A 21,749-nucleotide genomic window follows, 5' to 3' on the forward strand; every position below is an offset into this window, starting at 1 on the left:
AATTTTCATTCAAAAACTAGATTTGTTACGCCCATAAAATTATTCCTGTTACGTTCACAACTTTCTTCCTTCCTTCTTCTCTTTCTTCAGAGAAAGATTTTGCTTTTATTTTAAAGAGTTTTCCATCAGTACACGCTTGTACGAGATTGTAGTTTGTCGGGAAAATTTTCTCGTTTATAACGTCACAATATACGGAACTTCTCGCGGGAAGCCAATCGTTGCAGCCCGCATATAGCTAAACCAACTACCATCATGAAACGTTAAACGACAAGTGCAGTTCGCGCGAGCAACGAAGTTTTTCACGCGAAAAATCCAGAAAACGCTTTTCAATAACGTCGAGAAATTCCGTTTCGGATTGAGCACGATCGTCTAGCAAGGATTCACCCGTGGAAACGTGCTGCGTCGTCGTGGATTCGAACCGCGTCGTCCATCGTGCTAAGATCGAAGGGAAAAAGAGGACGAAAACAAAGCTCGGACCGTGCGCGCGTCTTACGTGCGAATCGACGTCGAACGAAACGTGATCGAGGCCTCACTTTCGAAGTCAGTGTCTACAGTCAGTCGCTTTCCTAACGATCGGCCCGTGTGCTTTTACGATGTCCGCTTTTACGTACCAATTTATTTTCATCGGCTTTGCTATTCACGCTTTAGCATTACATTTGTCTATATCTGTGATTTTTTAATACTAACAAGTAATAAAGGTGATTATTTATACTTTAAAACAATTTCTTAGAAAATCTTACGTAACGTTTGATTAAATCATAAAATTACGAAAGACTCACGAAGAGTCTGGAAATGTAAAGAGAAGAAAAGTATTTATTAAATATTAATACAAAATGTGACTTCACGTCTATTTCACTCGAAATTTATCAACAACTTCTATTTCCGAAGGCAGATTCGACCGGGAATATCGGAGAAGTTCGAGTAGTAGTACAAGTTGAATACGCGGGCTTCGAAAATGTCAAACATCATTCCGCGTTGGGAGTTACGGAATAGTATGATATCGCAGGACTTTAACGCAAGGGTGGTAATTGTTGCGAACTCGATATCTTGCTTGCCAGAGGCTTAATAACCTAGCTATGTTAGCATCTCCATAACAAACTCCTACCTTATACCAGCAATTAATTTGTTTTGTATGAAAAGCAGAATTAAACCATCAAACTAGTACATGCTCTAACATATGCAGGCAGTTCTCTCTCGCTCCACACCTTTCCATTTTCTTTTTCTTACCAGATTAAATTGTAGTATACAATTCCAATATATAATTAAAAGAGGATTAAGAGTTGAGTCTATCATTCAATTTAAATACTGCAAATTTGATGATTACAACTCTCTCTTTTTATAATCTCATGTACGATAAATATAATTATAGAATGAACTACAAGTATAAATAATATACTGAGAAAAATGTACTATATATTTTAATAAATATTTATTTATATCTTTTTTTAGTAAATATTTATTTACCGTTAAATAAATTTTTAATTAATATTATTCAAACAAAAATATTTATTAATATTTAATACATTTGTTCTCAGTGTAGCTAATCAATGTACATTAATATTTTTCTAATATGAACATTAATGAGTTAATAGATATTTATTGTTTATTTAATCACTACACGCATGGTAACAGTAGACCTCGTTGATTTCATGAGAATTTGTACCCCGAAGCTGAAAATGCACAAAGCGATTAAGAATAAAAAACATGAGCTAGAGACGTAGATGATGATTAATGATGTATCGGTCATGTATCGCGTTCACGCTACACGTCTGTCCGCTTTCTAAGTCATCGTTATGAATACTGATCTCGGAGCATCGTCCAGAAGAATAGCGGAGATTTGTGATACGCTTCGTATATGAATGCAAAATATATCGGTAACCGGAAATGGATACTCAGCTCATAGCCTCATACAAGTTATACTGACGCGTATAGATTTTACTTTCATATACTGCCGTTGCATACAGGAAACATAATTATGGGTGAAACCCCTCGGCAAGAATCAAGTTTATGAGTCTTTATATCTATTAGGCAAATTCAGCTTTAACGGGAATTAATAAATTGCTATTTATCTAAAGCCACAAGGCAAGTTTTCCGCGAACGAGGGACATGCGTATATTCCATTTGTAAATTTATCTAGCTATTTAATTTACCATCGTTAAAAAAAAAAAAATTTTAACACTGATATTCTATTAATAATAACATTTTACGTATGTTTATTCAAATAGTAAAGTACCGGTTTATCGTTGTAAAATGTGAGGTACATGTATAATTGGCGAAAGGTTTATTACGGCAAAATCACGTGAGAAACGACTTGAGAGCAAGCGAAATGTATTTCGTTCGCTTCTAGTCGCCGCAAAAATGAAATATTACGCGTACGTTTTTTTTCATTCCCAGGTACAATGTATGGTATATTCTCGTTTTGTTTTCAGCTTCCACTGAGAGGCACATCTTGAGAATTCGGCCTAGAATTATCGTGGCGAATAAAAGTAATCTTCCCGTTTTCCCGCATGTTTTCGACGCGTGACACTGATCGACTAATGGAGCAGAAATGATCGAGCATTCGATCTATATTCCGTTGTGCTCGAACTTCGCTTTCGAACACACGATCTTCCTTAATACGCGAGTCACGCTTTGCGAAATCTCTCGAAGTCTCGTCGATTTATTTTGCCAAGAGTAATTCGTATTCTTCGCAACATCCTTCTCTACTCTCGTGAAATCGAAATAGTGATGCTGCTCACCGCACGACGCAAATCGATCTTTAACCCTCTCCACGGTCAACCCTCGTATATTACTTTTCCGTCACTTCATATATACTTCGTATATTTTCACTATTGTTTGATGAAACTAGCAGTGAAAAAGTTAGGGTAATAGTATATCTTTCTCATTTCTTCTTTTTTATTTTTAATAAAATATTTTATTTAAATAAATGAGAGAGAGAGAGAGAGAGATAGAAGATATATTCTCTGTCTTCTAATATAAATATAGTTCAATTTTACATGCGTATATTTACATGGATTTTATCATATTTGCACGTTATGCGACACTGTGTCTCATTTCGATGTTCCTTCGTCATCAATTATTACAGTGACAAAAATTCGATATTGGGTAAAAATTGTTTTTAATTAAAAAACTAATCTAATTAAAATAAAAAATGCCAAATGTCGATTTAATTATATAAAATTACTTTAAATCAGATGTGTTAAGATATAAAATAAAAAAAAATAAAGCAGCGTATTTCTCCCAATTTAACTTTGAAAAAACTTAATAATGTTTATCTCTATTCTGTTCATCTGATATAAATAAATAATTTAAATATAAAAGATTTTTAATTATCAAAGAAATTTAATTAATTTTAATATCCTTATAATAATGTTTTAGCTACGTATATAAATAATATATTAAATGTTCTGACATTTTCAAAATTAGCGTCATTAAAACAGATACAAGTTTCTGCGAAGAATATTCATTCATCACACGAAAGATGACTATCGATTTAGCGTCAGACATATCGGCTATATTGGCACGAACTTCTACTGAAGGAGACGCGTGCAAGAGTGCGACGTGCGATGTAATGAACAAAACCGGTTTTCGATTTTACAGGTGGGCGATACGTCGCGCTACTCGTTCAACGAAAATCTAAAACACTTCCCCACTAGACATTCTTTGATACGTAAAGTAGGTCATATCGGAAGAAACGAAAGCGATTTCTGCATTAATCATCAGCTGATCATCGTTGCGTGAAATCCATTAGCGCAGAGCATTCACGGAGCAATTCGATCTAAATAAATTAAAGCGATAAATGCGGAATAATTGGCAAAAATTAATATGTAAATTATATGTAATATAAAATACATAATGTTGTGTATGTTATCAAATCGCCTATAGTTTAATGATAAAGATAACAGAGCTATTATTTAACGTAACAATCATCCTCTGACCTAATTTCGAATGCAACTTTTCTCTACAAGCACAAAAATAAAAATTTAATTGCAAATCAATAGTTAGGTGCAGATTTATAAATTTTGCTTTATAGCGCATAATTAATCGCAACATAATTTAACGATTGCCATTTGGACGATTTTCAGCTCTGACACAGCTACAAATTATCGTATATGTATAAGACAGACGTTACAAGCGTGAAGAGCAAAAAAGAGAAAGAGAAGACTTTATTAGCTCTTTCGATTCTCATCAATGGTTCTTAAAATTGTCGACCGCACCTCCGTTAGATTCTTCAACTCGCCTGCTGCACTTTCACCGGTCATTTATTTTCCAAAAACGTACGCTGGTTGTCGGCATACTTTTAACGACTATTGATTCAACGACAATAGAAACGATATAAAAATAACATCCGTGAAATTCAAAATGTTAACGAAATTTGTAACTGATCCAAGAAATGAGAGAACGTCACATTTCAATTAATTTTTATCGTTATTAAAAGTTAATATCAGGATTTATTTTCAAAAATATCCAAATTATTCAGAAATTACTTATATATTATAATATTTGTAACATTTTTATAATTAATTTTTAAAATCAATATTAACGATTTTAATATATATATATATATAATCTTTTCATAATCCTATCGTTTTTAACTTTCAACGTTCAACACCGTGTATATTCATAATTAAGAGCTACAGTCAGTTTTTGTGATAACAAAAACTATTCAAAATTGATATAAAATACAAAAAAAATTTTTTTTTATTATTTATTTTCTTTTCTAATGCATGGAGAGAGAATTTTTTTCAATCACGATTGTAATATAAGTTTATTTTTCACGATGAATAAAATAAACTCGATAATAAAAATACAACATAAAAATACAAAATCTAAATAATGGTTGCAAAGTTTATTCGGTAACATACTGCATGTGGAAGGTATATTCGCTAACAATTCTGCACAACGTGAGCACACAAAACGGGAGCACACATTGTAAGATAATCGATTAGTCAATTCCCGCAGCTCCACTTAAGTTAATTAATTCCTCTTGTCGTTTAAACATACCAACTATCGCTTATAAATAGCTGAACTTCGTGATCAATCCTCTCGTCAAGTTCCACGAATGTAATTTCGTAATCGGTAAATAAGATCGGTGTATAACGGTTAATCGAGGGTCAGCTAATTTACTGTCACGGTCCATGTATGAACGTTAAGACATAACAACAGCTTAGCGCGGTTCAATATATCGGGCTCATCATGAAACTGTATTAATTCGTCGGCTTTTCGTCGATCGATTGACGGTAGGAGGCTCTGAGAAAATACGAGCGAGAGACGAGCAAGATTGTTATAGAAAGCGCGCACGATAAATCTGACGTAAAGCCGCACAAGACGTGCTTTATTGCAGTATTAAAAATCTTGACGAGACTACCTTTCTCTTGATGGACCCTTTATGTTTAATGAAACCGCGAATTGCATATAACAAATGTCCGTACTTAGTTTAAATCGCGAAATTCACGACTCGTTTTTACATGCAGATCTATTAAAATTGTCATTATATTGTCTGATTGCTGAATCTTCAGTCTTTCATTCGTGTTTTATTCTTTTTTGCTACGTACGTTCCTTTGTGATGGAATAAAAGATAGTTAAGTCTAAATAAATTATTTTAAAAAGTGTTATGTTACGTCACGTAAGATAGAGCGGCGAATATAAAATTAATTTCAAAATTCTCTGATGAGATAAAAACAGAATATTGAATGCAGAACATCTAGAAATAGAACAAGATATGCAGTCAATATGTAGTACACGTGATGAACAGAATAACGCCGCAATACAATTTGCCGGTACATATGCATATGCAAACAAAAAACAGTCAATTGTATATGTAGCGGCCAAGAGAACTTTATTAACATCGGACCATATACGTGATACAATATCGTTCGTAGTATGCATGTTCGTTGTAGATACAACTGCTGCATTCAATTACGAGAGTGCATCGGTAGGTCGACGTGCTTCGCAGGAAATGTCCGAGGCGCGATCGGTGCACTTTGCAAACGCGTGAAATTATATTAATTAGTTAGAAATTTCGTTCTAGGCAATTCTGTCAATTGAAATAGAGTGTGTTAGCTATAAAAAAAATTCCCCGAGAGTTCTCGGATTTCCTAGATTTCAAACTACTAAGATTAGAGAATTTTTTTATATATTGTTATAATAGAAATGATAAATAATTATATTAAAATGAATTTTAGAATGTAAATAATGTAAACGTTATATGTATATTGTAAATTCGTAAAAAAACAAGAACTCCACGAGATTATATTTATTTTTTTCTACAATTGAGCCGCGAAATGAGGATAATACAGAAAAGGCTGACTACAATATATAATATTAACAATGAACTTCTGATGTACGTTGTTCTCTGCTGTCACTTCCATTTTTTTACATAAAAACTCGCGAGACATACTACAATATATGCATGAACATACACGGACGTATATATGTCATACTTATTGATAATCGATTGTTGACATCCAGAAAAAAATTATTGAAAAAGTGATATTTTCAAAGAGGCATAATTTAGATAAATTTAAACATAAAATTTTGAAAACTGTTCCAAGTACATTTCATAAAAATTTTATCAACCTTTAAGAGTAAAAAAATTCTTCGAAAATTCTAGATTTTTTAAGTTTTCCAGATAATAAACATCCTGATTCTTAATTAATCATTGAATATAATTAATAGGAGTATTGTATCGAATAAAACTCTGTTGGTATATTAAGTCAATTGGATATGACAAACTGTATATATGTGTCCCCGTAAGATGTCACCACTATCATGGAATATTGCAATTCTAAAAATATCCATTTGCTATTTGCGTCATTCAGCTCGACTTAGGTTGAGCTAGGTGTCATATCGACCGACCTGTAGCGTTTGACAGGTGGTACACACCTTGTCATAGCGTTGATAAAAAAGCCGATGTGTGGAAAAGGCTAACGCTCGAAAATGTTGCAGAAACGTGTATTTACGTGCTTCTTTGCGTTCGTGATTTTTTTAAAATTTACGTATTGTTATGACGTCAAGAGATTCTCGTTGCTAATGCCAAACGTGAAACCGAACACGGTAAGTATAATCTTTTAGTTTTTTGTTATAACATACGAATAACACATACATACATACATGCGATTGAGTATATGACATAATACGATGTAATTATGTGATAACATATGGCTTTTGCTACATATAAAAATAAAGTGTACAAAAATCAAACAAGTAACACTCTTTTTGCAAATACATTACATTTAATTTTAATTTCGTTTTTAAGAAGATTTATACCATTTACAGTGCTAGTTTATAATACAATAATCTTTTAATTTTTAAATATAATTTTTTTAATAATAAAAATTATATGATACATTTTGTTTACAGCCTGAATTATATTTATGTACTCCAGTTAGGATAGACTATGCAAAAAATTATTACATTATTGGTTTTGAACCAAATGCAACAATGGAAACAGCTCACCATATGCTTGTCTATGGTTGCACCAAACCGGGTAGCTCAAAACCAATTTGGAATTGTGGAGAAATGGCGAATGTTGGACATTTGGCAGATACCGCACCCGCTTGTAAAGAAGGAACTCAGGTAATATTAAGATCACCAAATATATAATATTTTACGAATATTTTAGATACTAATGAAGAAAAAAATTCGTCTGTTTATATAGATCATTTATGCATGGGCAAGAGATGCTCCTAAATTAGATCTACCAGAGGGAGTGGGCTTTAAAGTAGGCGGCGATTCTCCCATACAATATATTGTGTTACAAGTACATTATGCACATATTGACCGCTTTAAGGATGGGAGGACAGATGATTCAGGTGTATTTCTGCATTATACAACACAAACAATGGACAAACTAGCTGGAGTTATTTTGTTAGGAACAAGTGGAGTCATACCACGTAGATCAACAGTACATATGGAATCATCTTGTCCTATAATGGAGAAGAAAACTATCTATCCATTCGCATATAGAACGCATACGCATTCGCTTGGAAAAGTCGTTTCTGGCTATGTAGTAAAGCCGAATAACAAGTGGATCGAACTTGGAAAGAGAGATCCACTGACTCCTCAGATGTTTTATCCTGTTACCAATAGAGTTCCAATTACGTATGGTGATAAATTAGCTGCTCGTTGCACAATGCAAAGTACACGCGATAGAACTACGTTTATAGGTGGAACGAACGAAGATGAAATGTGTAATATGTATATTATGTATTATGTCAAGGAAGGCACTCCGCTTGAACGGAAATATTGCTTCACCGCAGGGCCTCCTTTATATTATTGGAAGCAAGAATTAATTAATATTCCTGACAAAGAGGCATCTAAATTATAATATGTTAAAGAGGGTCATTTGGCATAAATAGATCGATTCTATATTATCATAGAGAATTAGACAAAATCTAAACGTTTCTGCATATTACGTATTTGAATGCATTTAAATCTAATTCGTTAATGAGATAGGGCCCATATTTGGGGACCAAATCGTCCTAATATAATTTATGGTAGATCTTTTATAGTAACTTATTTGTTTATTAATTATTATTTGTAATGTATCTTTTACCTATTCAGTTTATTCTATCGTTATTATTTGTTCAATTTTAAAATAACTTGGAGCTAATGTTATCTCAGCAAAAGTGAATGTCTACCATTTATCCATACGCACAAATTATTTCAAATTAATAATTTTAATCCAATTAATTAATTCCAAATTAATTTTATATATTTTTAAGTGATTACAAACATTTTGTGAAAACTGTAATCAGGGTACATTGTACTTACTTTACGTAAATTTTTTAAGGACTCGATATCAATTTATATCTTAGAATACCTCTTCTTGTCAATTTTATAAATGTGACATATGATCGTTCAAATTATTATATTGTAATAATTTATTCTACAAATTGCTGATTAACTATATGTAATAATATACGTAATTCGTGATAAAAGAAAGCCTAAAAATTGTCCATTATAAACTTGCTTATTGGCAAATCAATTATTGTGTCGGACTTTACAATATTTTTAACTATAAAAAAGTTTTAAATTTATATAACTTAATTTCAAATTTCATCATGTTTCATCTGATTAAAATTATTGCATATATGTATATTAAAACGCTATGCAAATGTGATATAAAAAGATAACGTTAAATTTAGACTTAGTTCCAATTACTATTTATTATTACATGCATGATGTTTGAAAATATTTTGAAGAAATTATTGGAGGCATTGTTGTGGCACATGCTATATACATTCTTGTTTATTTTAACCAATTTATCAATATAGCAATATTTTAGAATTTGGGAATCACTCTCATATGATACATTCAAATAATTCCACGACTGATAAAAAAGAAAAAACTGTTTATGATTCGTTAATCATAGTATATATGTATATATGTATATGTATGTGATGAGGATACTATTTTCAAATGTTACAAAGTCCTTATTCTTTCAATAACTTTTCTGAACTGTACATATACAATGCTCAGGAATCTCTACGCCTTCAGACTGTGTATGTTAAATAAAAAGATATAGATATAATTGTATTTAGCGCACTTTTTTCGTGATATCATTTACAGATAATATTTATTTTCGATAATGTATAAATGTGGCAACTGTCTCTGAAAAAATCTAGTTGCGAGACATGTATATCAATAAATGACCTATGCAAAAGTTGTCTAATCTCTTTTCCGTATATTAAATAATAAGTTAATTTTATTTTTGTTAATAAAATGACGCTACTAATAATTAAATTAATCATAAATTTAATTAATAGAATTTTTTTTAAGTTCCTGTAATAATTGGATAACAAATGAGAACAGCTAAAAGTCTCACTACAATTGCTTTGAAGCATTTAATGAACCAATCAAAATTTGTAATTTTCAGAAAATGAGAAAGAAACTATATACATACAAGAAAACTACGTATTTTAAAGAAAATAGTAATATGTCAACCAGTAGGATGAAAAAACTATTAAACAAAATTGCTCAACAATTGTTAAAGATGTTAAACAAATATATTTTGTTTGTTTCTTGTTAAAAAACATAATGCACTTCAAAAATTGGACAAAACGCACTTTAAAAGTCTGCTCCTCATTTATGTAGCATCACGTTCACTGTACCCAAAGCATATGAAATTGATGACATCACAGTTTTATATTAACGTGTAAATATAATGAAATTCAATTTATAAATTCACTCACCAGCGTTGTATCCTAGCTAAATACGCTCTTAGCTGCACCTGAAAAAATTAATAATACATTCCAATTAATTTTGAATTTCATACGTCGACATTTTATTTACTTTATATGTCAATTGAGGGGATGGGCGGAATAAAAGCCTAATTACAAAATCTTGATATTAATAAAAATTAAAATAACTTGCTACTTTTTTATTATACACAAATGAATATAAAATATAAAATGAATTTATAATGTCTTTAAGAAGTTACATGTTACAATACTACTTCTCTATTACGATCAATATTACATAAAAAAGCTAATCGCCGGAAAAAGGGCCTAAGTAGAATTGTGCCTTTATTCCCCCCATCTCTACAATTATTAATATGTTATTATAGTATATATTATCTAATCTTTTTTATTTAATTATTTCAACGAATATTTTACATAAAGCGTAAAAATATTTCTTAAAATAAACATTTTCGAATACTTCAATAAATTTTTTGTAAGTAATCGCAATCGCAATTACACACATATTAATTCAAAAAGTAAATCTAATCTAAATAATCAATTAATAGCTCACTAGCTAAGATATTGTAGTTCACGTCATCTCCTCGCAAGTTCCTCCTTAGAAAGGCCAACATCAATTCCAGAAAAGAATGACTATCGGATACGGATGCTTCACTACACACAATTTCAAAACTTAATTCGCGCGTCATCGAAGGAAAAACGATTTCACGCCAATGATTGAGTACCAGACTCAACTGTTGCGGAGCAAATCCGTGAGCGCTTGCTGCTATTGGATGCTCTAGAAGAATACACGAATAACAACGAGCACTCCGCAACAGTTGAGTTAGCTAAACGCGACCAACGTTGCAACGTCCAAATGAATCACACTCGTCTTGCGACGTAAATTATTTCCGTTGAACGTATATTTACAACGATCCGTTTCTTCGACACATCACGTCTCTAACGTCGATCGTGTCCCGACTGTCCAAAAAGAACATACGACTCGGTATTGCGCGCCCAAAACAAGGATCAGCACTTTCCTTCTCGCACTCATTTCGATGTTTATATCTTGACACGGTCTCGATTATATACGACGAACTCGCGGCAGTCATACACTCATCACTTTAATCGACACTCCCGACATAAATTCGCGCCCATAATGCGTTCCCAACCGATAAATTCGCGATTAATCACGGAGCAACTATCTTCTCCGTCCGAACTAAATGAGCCGCCGAACTGTCATGGCGGCCGAAGTCAAGGTGCCTTTACATGCGAGCGTCAGAGCATGTGCAGTTACATATTAAATAATTTTATTGAAATATATTGGATTCGATTACGCGCTGCTGATAAAGGAATCTTGTAGGTTACATTACATAATGTAAACAAATGTAAATTTTAAGTACTATATGTTAGGATAGCAGTGTAATTTGTAATGATACCTATATGGCCACGCGCCTGCGCAATACCGAGATAATTTGAAATTTGAACGATAATTTGACGATTTGAATTGACGGGAGACTTTTTTTGCGTTTTTGAACAACTACGACAATTTAATCAATTTTTTTTTTTAATAATTTAAAGAAATGTGAAAATTTACGTACGAAAGATGCGAAGAAAGAGAACTTTGGGAAAAATATTGTTAATTCAAATTGGCGCACACACGTAGAACGCTTTGCAAGTCTGTTCTGCGATAGTCCTGTGTCGGTATATGTAAACTGATCAGCCAAATCAAATTCTTTACATATAATATAAAATAATTTAACGTATAAATGCTAATTAAATTTATCCGCAGCACACACACACACACACAGACAATGTTTTTAAAACGTTTTTTAAATATTTACTTAACGTAAAAATATTTAATAAATATTTAAAAAATATTTTTTAAATATTGTGTGCTAATTGGATAGTTTTATGATTGGACTTACTATAAATCGAGTAACAGTAAAGTACAAATATAATTTCAATTATGTGGATAATTAATTTACAGTGTAGATTAGGATACGTCCACAAACATGGAAGTAACTTGTCCAACTTTGTTTAATTTGTCCAAATGTTTTAAAGCAAATGTTTTTTAATTAGCTAATTAATGAAATTCTTTTAATTGGTCAATTAAATACTTTGGAGTAGACCGAATATTTGTAATAGACCACACAAAACCGAAAAGAAATTAACCAATCATAGTTAATTATTTTTCACAGTGACATACAAAAAAGATATAAACAGAGGTAAAGTAATAAACTATGAATGTGCTGAACTGTGCAATTCTCTAATGAGTATTTATTGTGGATATCATAATAAAGTATCTCTGCAAAGCTCACTAATTGTAAAACTGTTTATGAAACTAATCTAGTCAAAGCATGTCAAAAATTATTGCAGTATCTTAATTAATCATTGCGTATCTTAATTAATTACATTACATATAAGCCACTCTTAACATATACATATTATTGTATGTATGTACAAACATACGCCTTTTTACATTTTTCTGGACGAAACTGCACTGAGCTTGTAACGATCGATGTTTTCCAATTGTCATGAGACCTTTACAATTTGACTAAATAATATTATGAATCATCTGATCGTATGCTTTTTCATACTAATTACGCAGATTCAGAACAAAAGGATTGTTTCGAAACAATTCTTTCTCATAACGATAATTTTATATCATAATTTGGTTTTCGTGATGCTGGATTGCATCTCGGGGAAACGCCATGTGGAAAACACTGGTATAATTGACGTCATTAATATGCTATAGACATCGATTAAGTCGATTTGATGATACGACAGACTCTTCACCGAGAAGTATCGAATCAATCGCATCTCGTATCGTATAACGTAGTTTATCTCTTGTTGATGTATATATCGCGAATTTGATCCGTCAACCACTCGATCGCCGGCTGCAGGCCCTCGCCAGTTAATGCATTCGTTGCCCGTATGTGCCAGGGTTTATTTTGTATTCGTTCGAGTCCAAGTCCAGCGACTAATTTTACGGTGGTCAAAGAATCGGGCAGGTCCATCTTGTTCGCCAGAAAGAGAATGGGTATCTTGCGTCCTGAAAAGTTTCTGCTGAAAAACTTCTGCTTTCAAGTCTCTTAAGAAATTGTCAATTGTGAAATACGAACATTCGAAAGAATCTAAATTCTAGATCTTCTAACTGATTGTCTATTTTGTGTTTCTGTGTTAAATGAGTACTTGCTATTCGAATTTTATCATCTACTATGAAATGTACCTGCAACATCGGGATGCTGCAAGAGCATGTCCAGCTCTTCTTTCACAACAACCAGTCGCAGTTTATCGCTGCTGTCAATTATGAAGATGATCCCGTGACAATCTTTGTAATAATGCTCCCACAATGATCTATGACGATCATGGCCCGACATATCGAACGCGGTGAAACTGACATTTTTAACTGAAACAATTTCGGCTTAATCGCAATGAAGTAAAAACAAAGCCCTAATAGTATACGACGCGGACTATATATTATTATTTTATTATTATTTGTATTATATGTATCAATTTATACAATTTTGTGTTCAATTTCTTATGTCGTGTTTGGATAAGAAAAATATTTATATCTTCTTTTCCCAACAGAGTTTTTACAGAGTAACATCTATTAAAATCTTGTTTACTTATCAGTTAAGTCTGTTTCCACTAATAATTTAACTTTAATCTTGATTCTTTAGTAGATATCTTATGTCTAAAAAATATCTTTTAGATATCTTATCCAACATGCATTATTTGGAATGTTTCATTTTTTTTAGTTTTAAGAATTAGAAAAAATGAAGAGTAACCCAGCAAACGAGATTAGATTAAAATGGATTGAAATTTTTTTTTATCCGAATGCGTATTTTAAATAGCGAATATTTTTTTGGGATTTAATAGGATCAATTGGATTCAATTAGATTTAATTGGATGCAATTAGATTGAAAAACTGCATTTCCTATTCAAAATTTTGAATTGGACAGTATTCACAATGCACAGAAAAAGCTAATATTATTTTTAGATTGAAAGGCATAGAGATATGCTCCATGCAATTCATATAAATAAATAAAAATTCAGGATTGAAAAGCATTCATTGTAACATTTGTGAATCAATATTTCTGAAAATCTGAATCCATTTCAATCTAATTCAATCCATTCTCGTTTGCTGGGAAGTTGAATCGAGATTAAATGTAATCTACATTGGCGGAAACAGGCATCAGAAATTATATAACTTCAGTTTTTATAAATTTTTTAACTTTAATACAGGAAACATGATTGATTTAAACTTCATCAATTTTGTATCTCCTTATTATTTATGGAATTGATTAGCTTGACTTTTAACTTATTTATGTCTGTATAAATAAATAAAAAAATATTGAACTTTTAAAAAAAGAATTAATTTTTATAAAAAAATCCATAGAAATTGATAGATGTCTGTAATATTTTATATACAATAGCATGGATAAAAATTAATCATCTTTTAATTATTAACCGAAATTTGATCGAAGTCATCTTTAATCTGCACCAATTGCATTAGAGTTTGGTGAAACTCGCCCTAAGAATAGCAGAAACACCAATGCGCCATCTAAAAAGGGAAGTAGAGCAGTCGAGATATGAAAATAATTGAAAACTATGAATAATTTTGGCGCCAATTCGTTTGATTGTGTTTCTGTTGCAAGTGATATAACGATTCCTAGGAACGAAAATGGAAACGCAAAGTTCCGCGAGCAGTTCGAATAACGATAATGAGAATATCGAGTCGGCAAATAAAGGTACGTGAACTACATATCAAGGATCCTAACCTCACTAAAGCGGAGAAAGTTAAGTTAATCTATTTCTGACTTTTAGATGGGACAGCTACAGAAAAGACGAAACTGCGCCAAGAAATAAAGGAACTGAGAAACATCATCAAGCAACATGAACGGAATCTGCAAACGCGCTTTAAAGACATAGAGGATCATGTGACCAAAAGATCCTTGCAAAACTTCGAGACTTTCTTGACATTTAGTAAATTATTGAATGTCAAGGTTGCTCTGAAGAACGATCTGTATAGATTCGCTGGTTTTCGTTGCGTTAAATTTCGGAAGAATGAATCTGTATTTAATTTTACGTCAACAAATGAAAAACAGACAGACAATACTCAAGCAGTACAGATTTTTGTTCAGGATGGAAAGGCCAAACTGGGAAAATGGATAATGCCAGTGTCAATCGACATAAAGAATATATTATCCAAAACGCCTATTGATAAATTAAAAAAATTAACTGCCTTTATAAAGAACTGCAAGCATAATGTTGATTGTTACACTTCACGGCAAGAACAATTCCTATCACTAAAGGTATATTTTCACCTATGAATGATTATATATATGTAGAATAAATTATTTTTGAGCTATAATACAAATAAATCATGTTTTTTTTTAGGAACATATGTCAAGTATAAGGCATTGTACTTTGCAATCTGATATGGGATTTAAACAAATCAGCTTGGAATTGTATGGTGTACACAATAGTGAAAATAATAACTATATGAACTTAATAATACATTTGCTATATCATCAAGACACTGCAAGACCTTATAAAGTTCAGATTGATACAATAAACGGAAACAAATTAAACAATGATATCAAACAGAGATTAAAGACATATTTTAAGAAATTTAAAATGACAGACCTGCAAACTGCTTTTGATGAGATTCTATCAGAGGATAATTCTATATTTACATGGATGCAGGAAGACGACACTGAAAGTCTATTAGAACTGAATGTATGGCATTTAGATATAAAAGTATTTAAAGGATTTTGGTTCATGATTAAGAAATATTTTCATAATTTTATTTTTAGGATACTAGCAGCTCCGATGAGAACTTCATAACTCAGCTACAATCAGAACGAACCAGTTCATTGAGAAAATCGCGGAAGAAACGTGAACTGAAGAAAAAGTGGAGTAAAAGAATAAGACAAAAAACTACTGAAAATACTACATTACCAAAAGATAGTTTAGAAGACAATCAAGAAACTAATCATCTAAATGCAAAAAAAAGGCGCACCAAAAGTCCACAGCAAATTTTGATAAAGAAAAAGAAAACAGAGAAGACTACTTCTGTTTTAAAACAAAAGAAAATTAATAAAAATCCAATAGAAATAACGCCATTCCACAAATCTAAGGTTAAATTAAAACAGACGAAATTAAATTTCCAAACTCAAGCGGCTACGACTTCTAATGCAAATCAAATATCTTCGTCTGAATCAAAACTGGGTAATAAACCAGACAGCGAACGGTCAAAGATCCCCAAATTAATCACCAGTACACCACTACATCGCAAAATCAGAAATATACCCTTGTCACCCACTCTGGAGATTAATGATATTACACGTATAGATACGACAAAGAAAATAGCAAATAGATTGAATTCCTTAGATTTATTAGATCATTCTAAAGATAGTGATGAATTAGGAAATAAGAGGACTTCAGAAAAGAAAACTCCAGAAAAAAAGAATTCAGAAAAAAAGATTCCAGAAAAGAAGAGTTCAGAAAAGAAGACTCCAGAAAAGAAGAGTTCAGAAAAAAAGACTCCAGAAAAGAAGACGCCAGAAAAGGTTGATCGATTATTACGAAGTAGTATGAAGCCTCCTAAATCATCAAAGGTTTTGAAGGCATATTCAATGCTTACTAGAAGTATAAAAAAATAAAAAATAAATATATACGTTTAAAAAATAAAATAAATATTTAAGCTATATAAATATACTAAAAATATCGAAATATGTCAATTGTAAAAAAAAATAAATTTAATTTCTTTACATCTCAAATATCATTTCATAAATATTTATACATTTTATTAACAATTTTGTATAGCGTCATCTTCCATTCTATATCTTATTGTAAAATAAATGGACAATGCTGTGATTTTAAGATTGTGCAGGTGCAATAGTGGACGCGTGAAGATAGCGTTGAAAGCAACAGAATCTCACATTTTTGACATTATGTCGCTTTTCGCTATTTAACTTACATGCGAATTTTTCGACATTAAACCCGACAGTGGGCACTATGTCTATGCAACGGTCATCCTCGCGTTTGAAATTATTTATGACCGTTGACTTACCACTATTGTTAAGGCCCACTACTAAAACGTTTACTTCTTTTTTCCTAAGACCTAAAAGGTTCGCTAAACGATCGAATAACCCCATTTTCTCTTGGCGTTGTAAGTTTCCTCACATTTATTGGACATCAATAATCACCCCCACCCTCTTCTGCCATTTACGTTATTTGCGGACTAGAGTAGAGCTAGAACAATCCCTTCCAATGTTTTGCTTGCAAACAAAAATTCCCATTGGGAATTAACGCCAAACTTTACGTTTGAGTTGAGAATCACTGATGTGTTTTTAATTGAACACAAAAGATAATTTTTTTATTAATTAGATCATTTAAACATTTAACGTCATGAATTCCTTTATTTCTAAAATACGAAAACATAACTAAACAAACATATCTAATTGCTAGAAATTTTTTTTTAAAGCATTGTTACCAGTCTGGGGGATTTCATCTATCATGTTTGACTCCGAAAGCGCAGCACATGTTTTACTTACATTTTGTATGTTTAAAGTTTAAATAAATTGACGTGTCAGTGCTTAATTCGGATAAATACATTATATTAGGACAATTACTTTTGTTGTACTAGTTTTTGTATATACGATTAGTTGAGCAAGACAAATCAAGATGGTAAGTTTTTAATACGTATTTACAAAAATACTTATTGCTACATATATATATATTTTTTTAATCTCCACCGGCCCTTCAATTCGCCCTGAGAATTATATAGCACACAATGTTTTTGAACTATTAATCAGAAATTCTCTTTCTTTAATCTCTGGTATACGAAATTTTTTAATGTTATAATTCATAATTTCTAAACTTAACCTCAATCTTTCATCAAAGCATGCTGCTCTACCTGCTGACTACCAGGCTATGATTGATTTACACTCACAACGCTTGTGAGCATTATTTATCTTTATTTAACATTTGATAACATGGATGAAATGATTTCCAAAACATTGTGAATGTGAATCGAACCTCAGTAATAATTGACCACATTCATATTTAGCTATGCGTCACTCACTTATTTTTCTACAGTATTAATAGCTTAATAGTTATTTCACATCTCTAAAATAATAATATAATTGCAGCCAAAGGGAAAAACGAAAAAGTTTATCGACAAGAAGAATTCTGTTACATTCCACTTAGTTCATCGTTCACAAAAAGATCCATTAGTGGCAGATGAAACAGCACCACAAAGAGTTCTAGTTCCAGCTGCCGATACACAAGCGGCAAAAACAGAGAAGAAATCATTAGACAATGAAATACGCAAAAAGGAGCAGCATAAATATGGGATTTACTTTGATGATGACTATGATTATTTACAACATCTTAAAGATGTCAATACATTATCAGTGGAATGGGAACGCGTTGAGAACACAAATAATTCTAAATGCGACAAGAGTGCTCCAAAAATTAACTTGCCATCTTCAGTATTTGCGTCAAATGTCGAGGAAAAAGTTGGTATGCTTAATAAAGCAGCACCAGTTTCTGGGCCACGATTAGATTTAGACCCGGATATAGTCGCTGCAATGGATGATGATTTTGATTTTAATGATCCAGAAAATCAGTTAGAAGATAATTTCATAGAATTAGCTAATGCTGAAAATAGCGACAGTGAGGATTCTGACAGAGAATATGGTAAATTTATTAAACTATTAGGTGTTGGAATTAATTCGTAGCCTTTTTTAATGAAAGAATGTTATTTATTTCACATGAGCATTAAAAAATACATTAATGAAAGTACTTCCCATCACTTGTAAAACGCTACGAATTAATTCCAACACCTAATATATAATAATATCATACACATTCACTTAATCTTATTGTAATTTTATACTTTAGAATATGAATTAAATGAACCAGAAAATGAATATAGTGAATCAGATGTCTCATCTGATGGTCACATGGATTTATCCAACGAGGAGGCAGATGAAGTATGTAGTTTGAATGGACCTCAATATACTTTTAAGGATGAAGAAACGAAATCAAGGTTTACAGAATATTCTATGAGTAGTAGCGTGATGAGAAGAAACGACCAACTTGCATTGTTGGATGACAGATTTGAAAAGGTTTATATTATAGATTTATTTTTTCAAGCATGAATGTATGTTCTTATCTTTTCTTGTTTATTGTACAGATGTATGCTGGATATGATGAAAATGAAATTGGTGCTTTAGACTGCGACGAAATAGAAGGATATATCACTCATGACTCGGATCTTGTTATGCAATATGCTGCAGAATTTGAAAAAAAGCAAAGAGAAACCGTAAGTATTACGTAAAAGTATAATGAAAAATGTCCTATTTTCCCTAACATTTGTAGATGGAAAATATTGCGGAACTTATGAAAGACAGAATGAAGATTGTGGAACCAGAATATTCGAGTTCAGAAGATGAACATTTTGAAAAACTTCTTGTCACTACTCGTGGAAAGGATAAATGGGACTGTGAAAGTATTCTTAGCACGTACAGTAACATTTATAATCACCCTAAATTAATATCAGAACCTCCTAAGGTAAATTATTAACCAATATTATTAAAAAATTTATTCATTCTAGTAATAAATATAAATATAAATATATGTATAATTATATAATATATTAATAAATTATATATTAGTTTTTCCGCGAAAAAATGTTATATAATTATATATAAATTATATATAAGTATATATAAAATATGTCATATAATTATATATGAAACATTTTTTTTGTTGATATTACACTTATTGATTTTATGTTTTTTTTTTGTTTCTTTTTAATAGCGATCAAAGAAAATTGAAATAGATCGGAAATCTGGTATTCCGAAAAATGTGTTAGGCAATACTGGAAAATTAACAGCTGAAACTTTGGCCCAATTTGATATGGAAAATAATGCGCCAAAAGGCCCACAATCCATAGCGGAAAGTAGGAAATCTACCTTAAGCATTCTCAGTATAAGACCCAAAGGGGAAAATCCTGACGGAAGAAAAGAAAGAAAAAAGCTGCTCAAAGAATACAGAAAAGTAATTTTATTAAACATTTACTGTGGATGGGTTAGTTAAATTTTATATAACATAATTTCTGAAATTTATTTAATTTTAGGAAAGAAGGATAGAACGAAAGGCAAACACTGAAGCGTTTAAAGAGGAAAAGAAACGCCAAGAAAAGATTCGATTGAATAATAGACAAAACATTCAAGGAACGCATATAGTATAAAAAGTAATATATTTTGCAATTATGACTGCGTTCTTAGGTTTGCAGATTTAATTTTGATTTTATATATAAAAGATATGCATTGTATATTAACGTTTTTCTGATTAAATATATCTATATTACACAGAAATATTATTTAAAAAATTTTCTACACATAAGAAATATATATGTATATGACGTATAAAAATCATTGTATCAACTATGTATCTTTATCAATTTTCATTAAAACCTTTCAATTGTATTGTTCAATCTATATTCTAATTTTTAAAATGAGCAAAAGAAGAAAGCTCTTGAAAAGAGAAGTTGAGACAGTTGAGATTCACTCGTATGAATTCACAAGCCTTGAAGGGCTATTCGCTATTTTTAATTGAGAAGAAACAATGCAAGAATTACAATTATAAAATACTATAATAATGTAATAATAATATTATTTTCAATTAAAAATCCACAAAGTAATAATAATTACAATTGTTACATTATAATTATAATTGTTATAATTCTTACACCGAGATAGAAAATAGCGAATAGACTATTGAGACTATTATTATTGTTATAAGTATTATTATTATTATTATTAATTTTATACCGTTTGAGAAACTGAAAACATACTCATGCTAGAAAGAAACCTAAAAGAGATCATGCCGACCTTTTTCATGTTATCGAAATCCGTATATGCATCATTTTGGGAATTACGTGACTACATTTTCTGACACTATTGATAAAATCATATCGCCGATAGTAGATGTGGTTCGTCTCTGTACTAAATCCTCAGAACAAAAGCGTGCCGACTATAATTACTAGTATGTATCAAAGTCTCTATAATTACTAGTAATTATAGAGACTTAATAAATTCAATGTCTTCTAAATATATATTGTCCATTTAAGGTATAATTTAGCAAAAAACGAGATATAGAGGCCCTCCACCACCCCCGCCAATTTTATCGGTGGTCCTCTTTTCTTTGTATCACTCATAAAATAAACCAGTTACTAATAAATTTAGTAGTTCGTTTTTGCAATATGTTTAATTTAAGTGTATGTTTAATTTATATTTAATTTATTTTTTTATTTTTATGTGTAATTATTTTATTGTATTTCGCTAATAAAATTGCAATAACTTTTTAAATACTATTCTTTATTATATTATCTAATTTAGATGAAAGGAGAGTTACTTAAAAATTACTTTAATATTTTATACAAATTTATATTTGTTAAGATCTTTAAAAAAAGTATATAATTATTTTAGAGAATATATATAATTACTTTAGAGAATACATAATTATTTATAGAAATATTTTATA

The 21,749-nt window shown here is 31.0% G+C and overlaps 5 protein-coding genes across 11 annotated transcripts in view; 3 read left to right on the forward strand and 2 right to left on the reverse strand.

Moving 5' to 3' along the window:
- The window catches only part of LOC105152182 (uncharacterized), a 138,934-nt gene that overhangs the window by 115,176 nt on the left and 2,009 nt on the right, over positions 1 to 21,749 (reverse strand). For 5 of the 6 annotated variants that reach the window (XR_015547407.1, XM_087413408.1, XM_087413407.1 and 2 more), the window contains one exon: positions 10,197 to 10,234. The gene's annotated coding sequence lies outside the window, so the exon portion shown is untranslated. Of the gene's footprint in view, positions 1 to 10,196; positions 10,235 to 10,755; positions 12,284 to 21,749 lie in introns of those variants that run through there. The other variant, XM_087413409.1, reaches the window with a different exon arrangement.
- Phm (Peptidylglycine-alpha-hydroxylating monooxygenase) lies at positions 6,580 to 9,667 on the forward strand. The gene is made up of 3 exons (XM_011066307.2): positions 6,580 to 7,056; positions 7,363 to 7,578; positions 7,661 to 9,667. The coding sequence occupies exons 1-3, from the start codon at positions 6,940 to 6,942 to the stop codon at positions 8,327 to 8,329; spliced, it is 1,002 nt and encodes a 333-aa protein (XP_011064609.1). The 5' UTR covers positions 6,580 to 6,939; the 3' UTR covers positions 8,330 to 9,667.
- Arl6 (ADP ribosylation factor-like 6) lies at positions 12,435 to 17,548 on the reverse strand. Of its 2 annotated transcripts, none has more exons than XM_011066313.2 (3): positions 17,266 to 17,548; positions 13,414 to 13,593; positions 12,435 to 13,236 (listed from the first exon to the last, which is right to left on the reverse strand). In XM_011066313.2, exons 1-3 carry the CDS (start codon positions 17,348 to 17,350, stop codon positions 13,025 to 13,027), a joined length of 477 nt encoding a protein of 158 aa, XP_011064615.1. In that variant the 5' UTR covers positions 17,351 to 17,548; the 3' UTR covers positions 12,435 to 13,024. The 2 variants fall into 2 exon arrangements, with proteins under 2 accessions (XP_011064615.1, XP_011064613.1); XM_011066311.2 differs by having other exon boundaries at positions 17,173 to 17,548.
- LOC105152183 (hypothetical protein) lies at positions 14,653 to 16,972 on the forward strand. Its single transcript, XM_011066310.2, has 4 exons — positions 14,653 to 14,938; positions 15,015 to 15,502; positions 15,588 to 15,929; positions 16,007 to 16,972. Exons 1-4 carry the CDS (start codon positions 14,872 to 14,874, stop codon positions 16,853 to 16,855), a joined length of 1,746 nt encoding a protein of 581 aa, XP_011064612.1. The 5' UTR covers positions 14,653 to 14,871; the 3' UTR covers positions 16,856 to 16,972.
- LTV1 (LTV1 ribosome biogenesis factor) lies at positions 17,713 to 20,700 on the forward strand. Its single transcript, XM_011066315.2, has 7 exons — positions 17,713 to 17,882; positions 18,347 to 18,896; positions 19,101 to 19,327; positions 19,396 to 19,524; positions 19,581 to 19,772; positions 20,022 to 20,261; positions 20,341 to 20,700. Exons 1-7 carry the CDS (start codon positions 17,880 to 17,882, stop codon positions 20,452 to 20,454), a joined length of 1,455 nt encoding a protein of 484 aa, XP_011064617.1. The 5' UTR covers positions 17,713 to 17,879; the 3' UTR covers positions 20,455 to 20,700.

Source organism: Acromyrmex echinatior, chromosome 14 (assembly GCF_024713525.1).
Source record: "Acromyrmex echinatior isolate Ae372 chromosome 14, ASM2471352v2, whole genome shotgun sequence".
Classification (NCBI taxonomy): domain Eukaryota; kingdom Metazoa; phylum Arthropoda; class Insecta; order Hymenoptera; family Formicidae; genus Acromyrmex; species Acromyrmex echinatior.

Coding starts and splice junctions, on each gene's coding strand:
- Phm (XM_011066307.2), top strand. CDS start 6,940: ATGTTGCAGAAACGTGTATTTACGTGCTTCTTTGCGTTCGTGATTTTT. Junction 7,057..7,362: donor CAAACGTGAAACCGAACACG/GTAAGTATAATC, acceptor TTTTGTTTACAG/CCTGAATTATATTTATGTAC. Junction 7,579..7,660: donor CTTGTAAAGAAGGAACTCAG/GTAATATTAAGA, acceptor CTGTTTATATAG/ATCATTTATGCATGGGCAAG.
- LOC105152183 (XM_011066310.2), top strand. CDS start 14,872: ATGGAAACGCAAAGTTCCGCGAGCAGTTCGAATAACGATAATGAGAAT. Junction 14,939..15,014: donor TATCGAGTCGGCAAATAAAG/GTACGTGAACTA, acceptor TCTGACTTTTAG/ATGGGACAGCTACAGAAAAG. Junction 15,930..16,006: donor AAAGTCTATTAGAACTGAAT/GTATGGCATTTA, acceptor TTTTATTTTTAG/GATACTAGCAGCTCCGATGA.
- Arl6 (XM_011066311.2), bottom strand. CDS start 17,350: ATGGGGTTATTCGATCGTTTAGCGAACCTTTTAGGTCTTAGGAAAAAA. Junction 13,594..17,172: donor TAATGTCGAAAAATTCGCAT/GTAAGTTAAATA, acceptor AAATTGTTTCAG/TTAAAAATGTCAGTTTCACC. Junction 13,237..13,413: donor GCAGCATCCCGATGTTGCAG/GTACATTTCATA, acceptor GAAACTTTTCAG/GACGCAAGATACCCATTCTC.
- LTV1 (XM_011066315.2), top strand. Junction 19,328..19,395: donor TGGATGACAGATTTGAAAAG/GTTTATATTATA, acceptor TTTATTGTACAG/ATGTATGCTGGATATGATGA. Junction 19,525..19,580: donor AAAAAAAGCAAAGAGAAACC/GTAAGTATTACG, acceptor TAACATTTGTAG/ATGGAAAATATTGCGGAACT.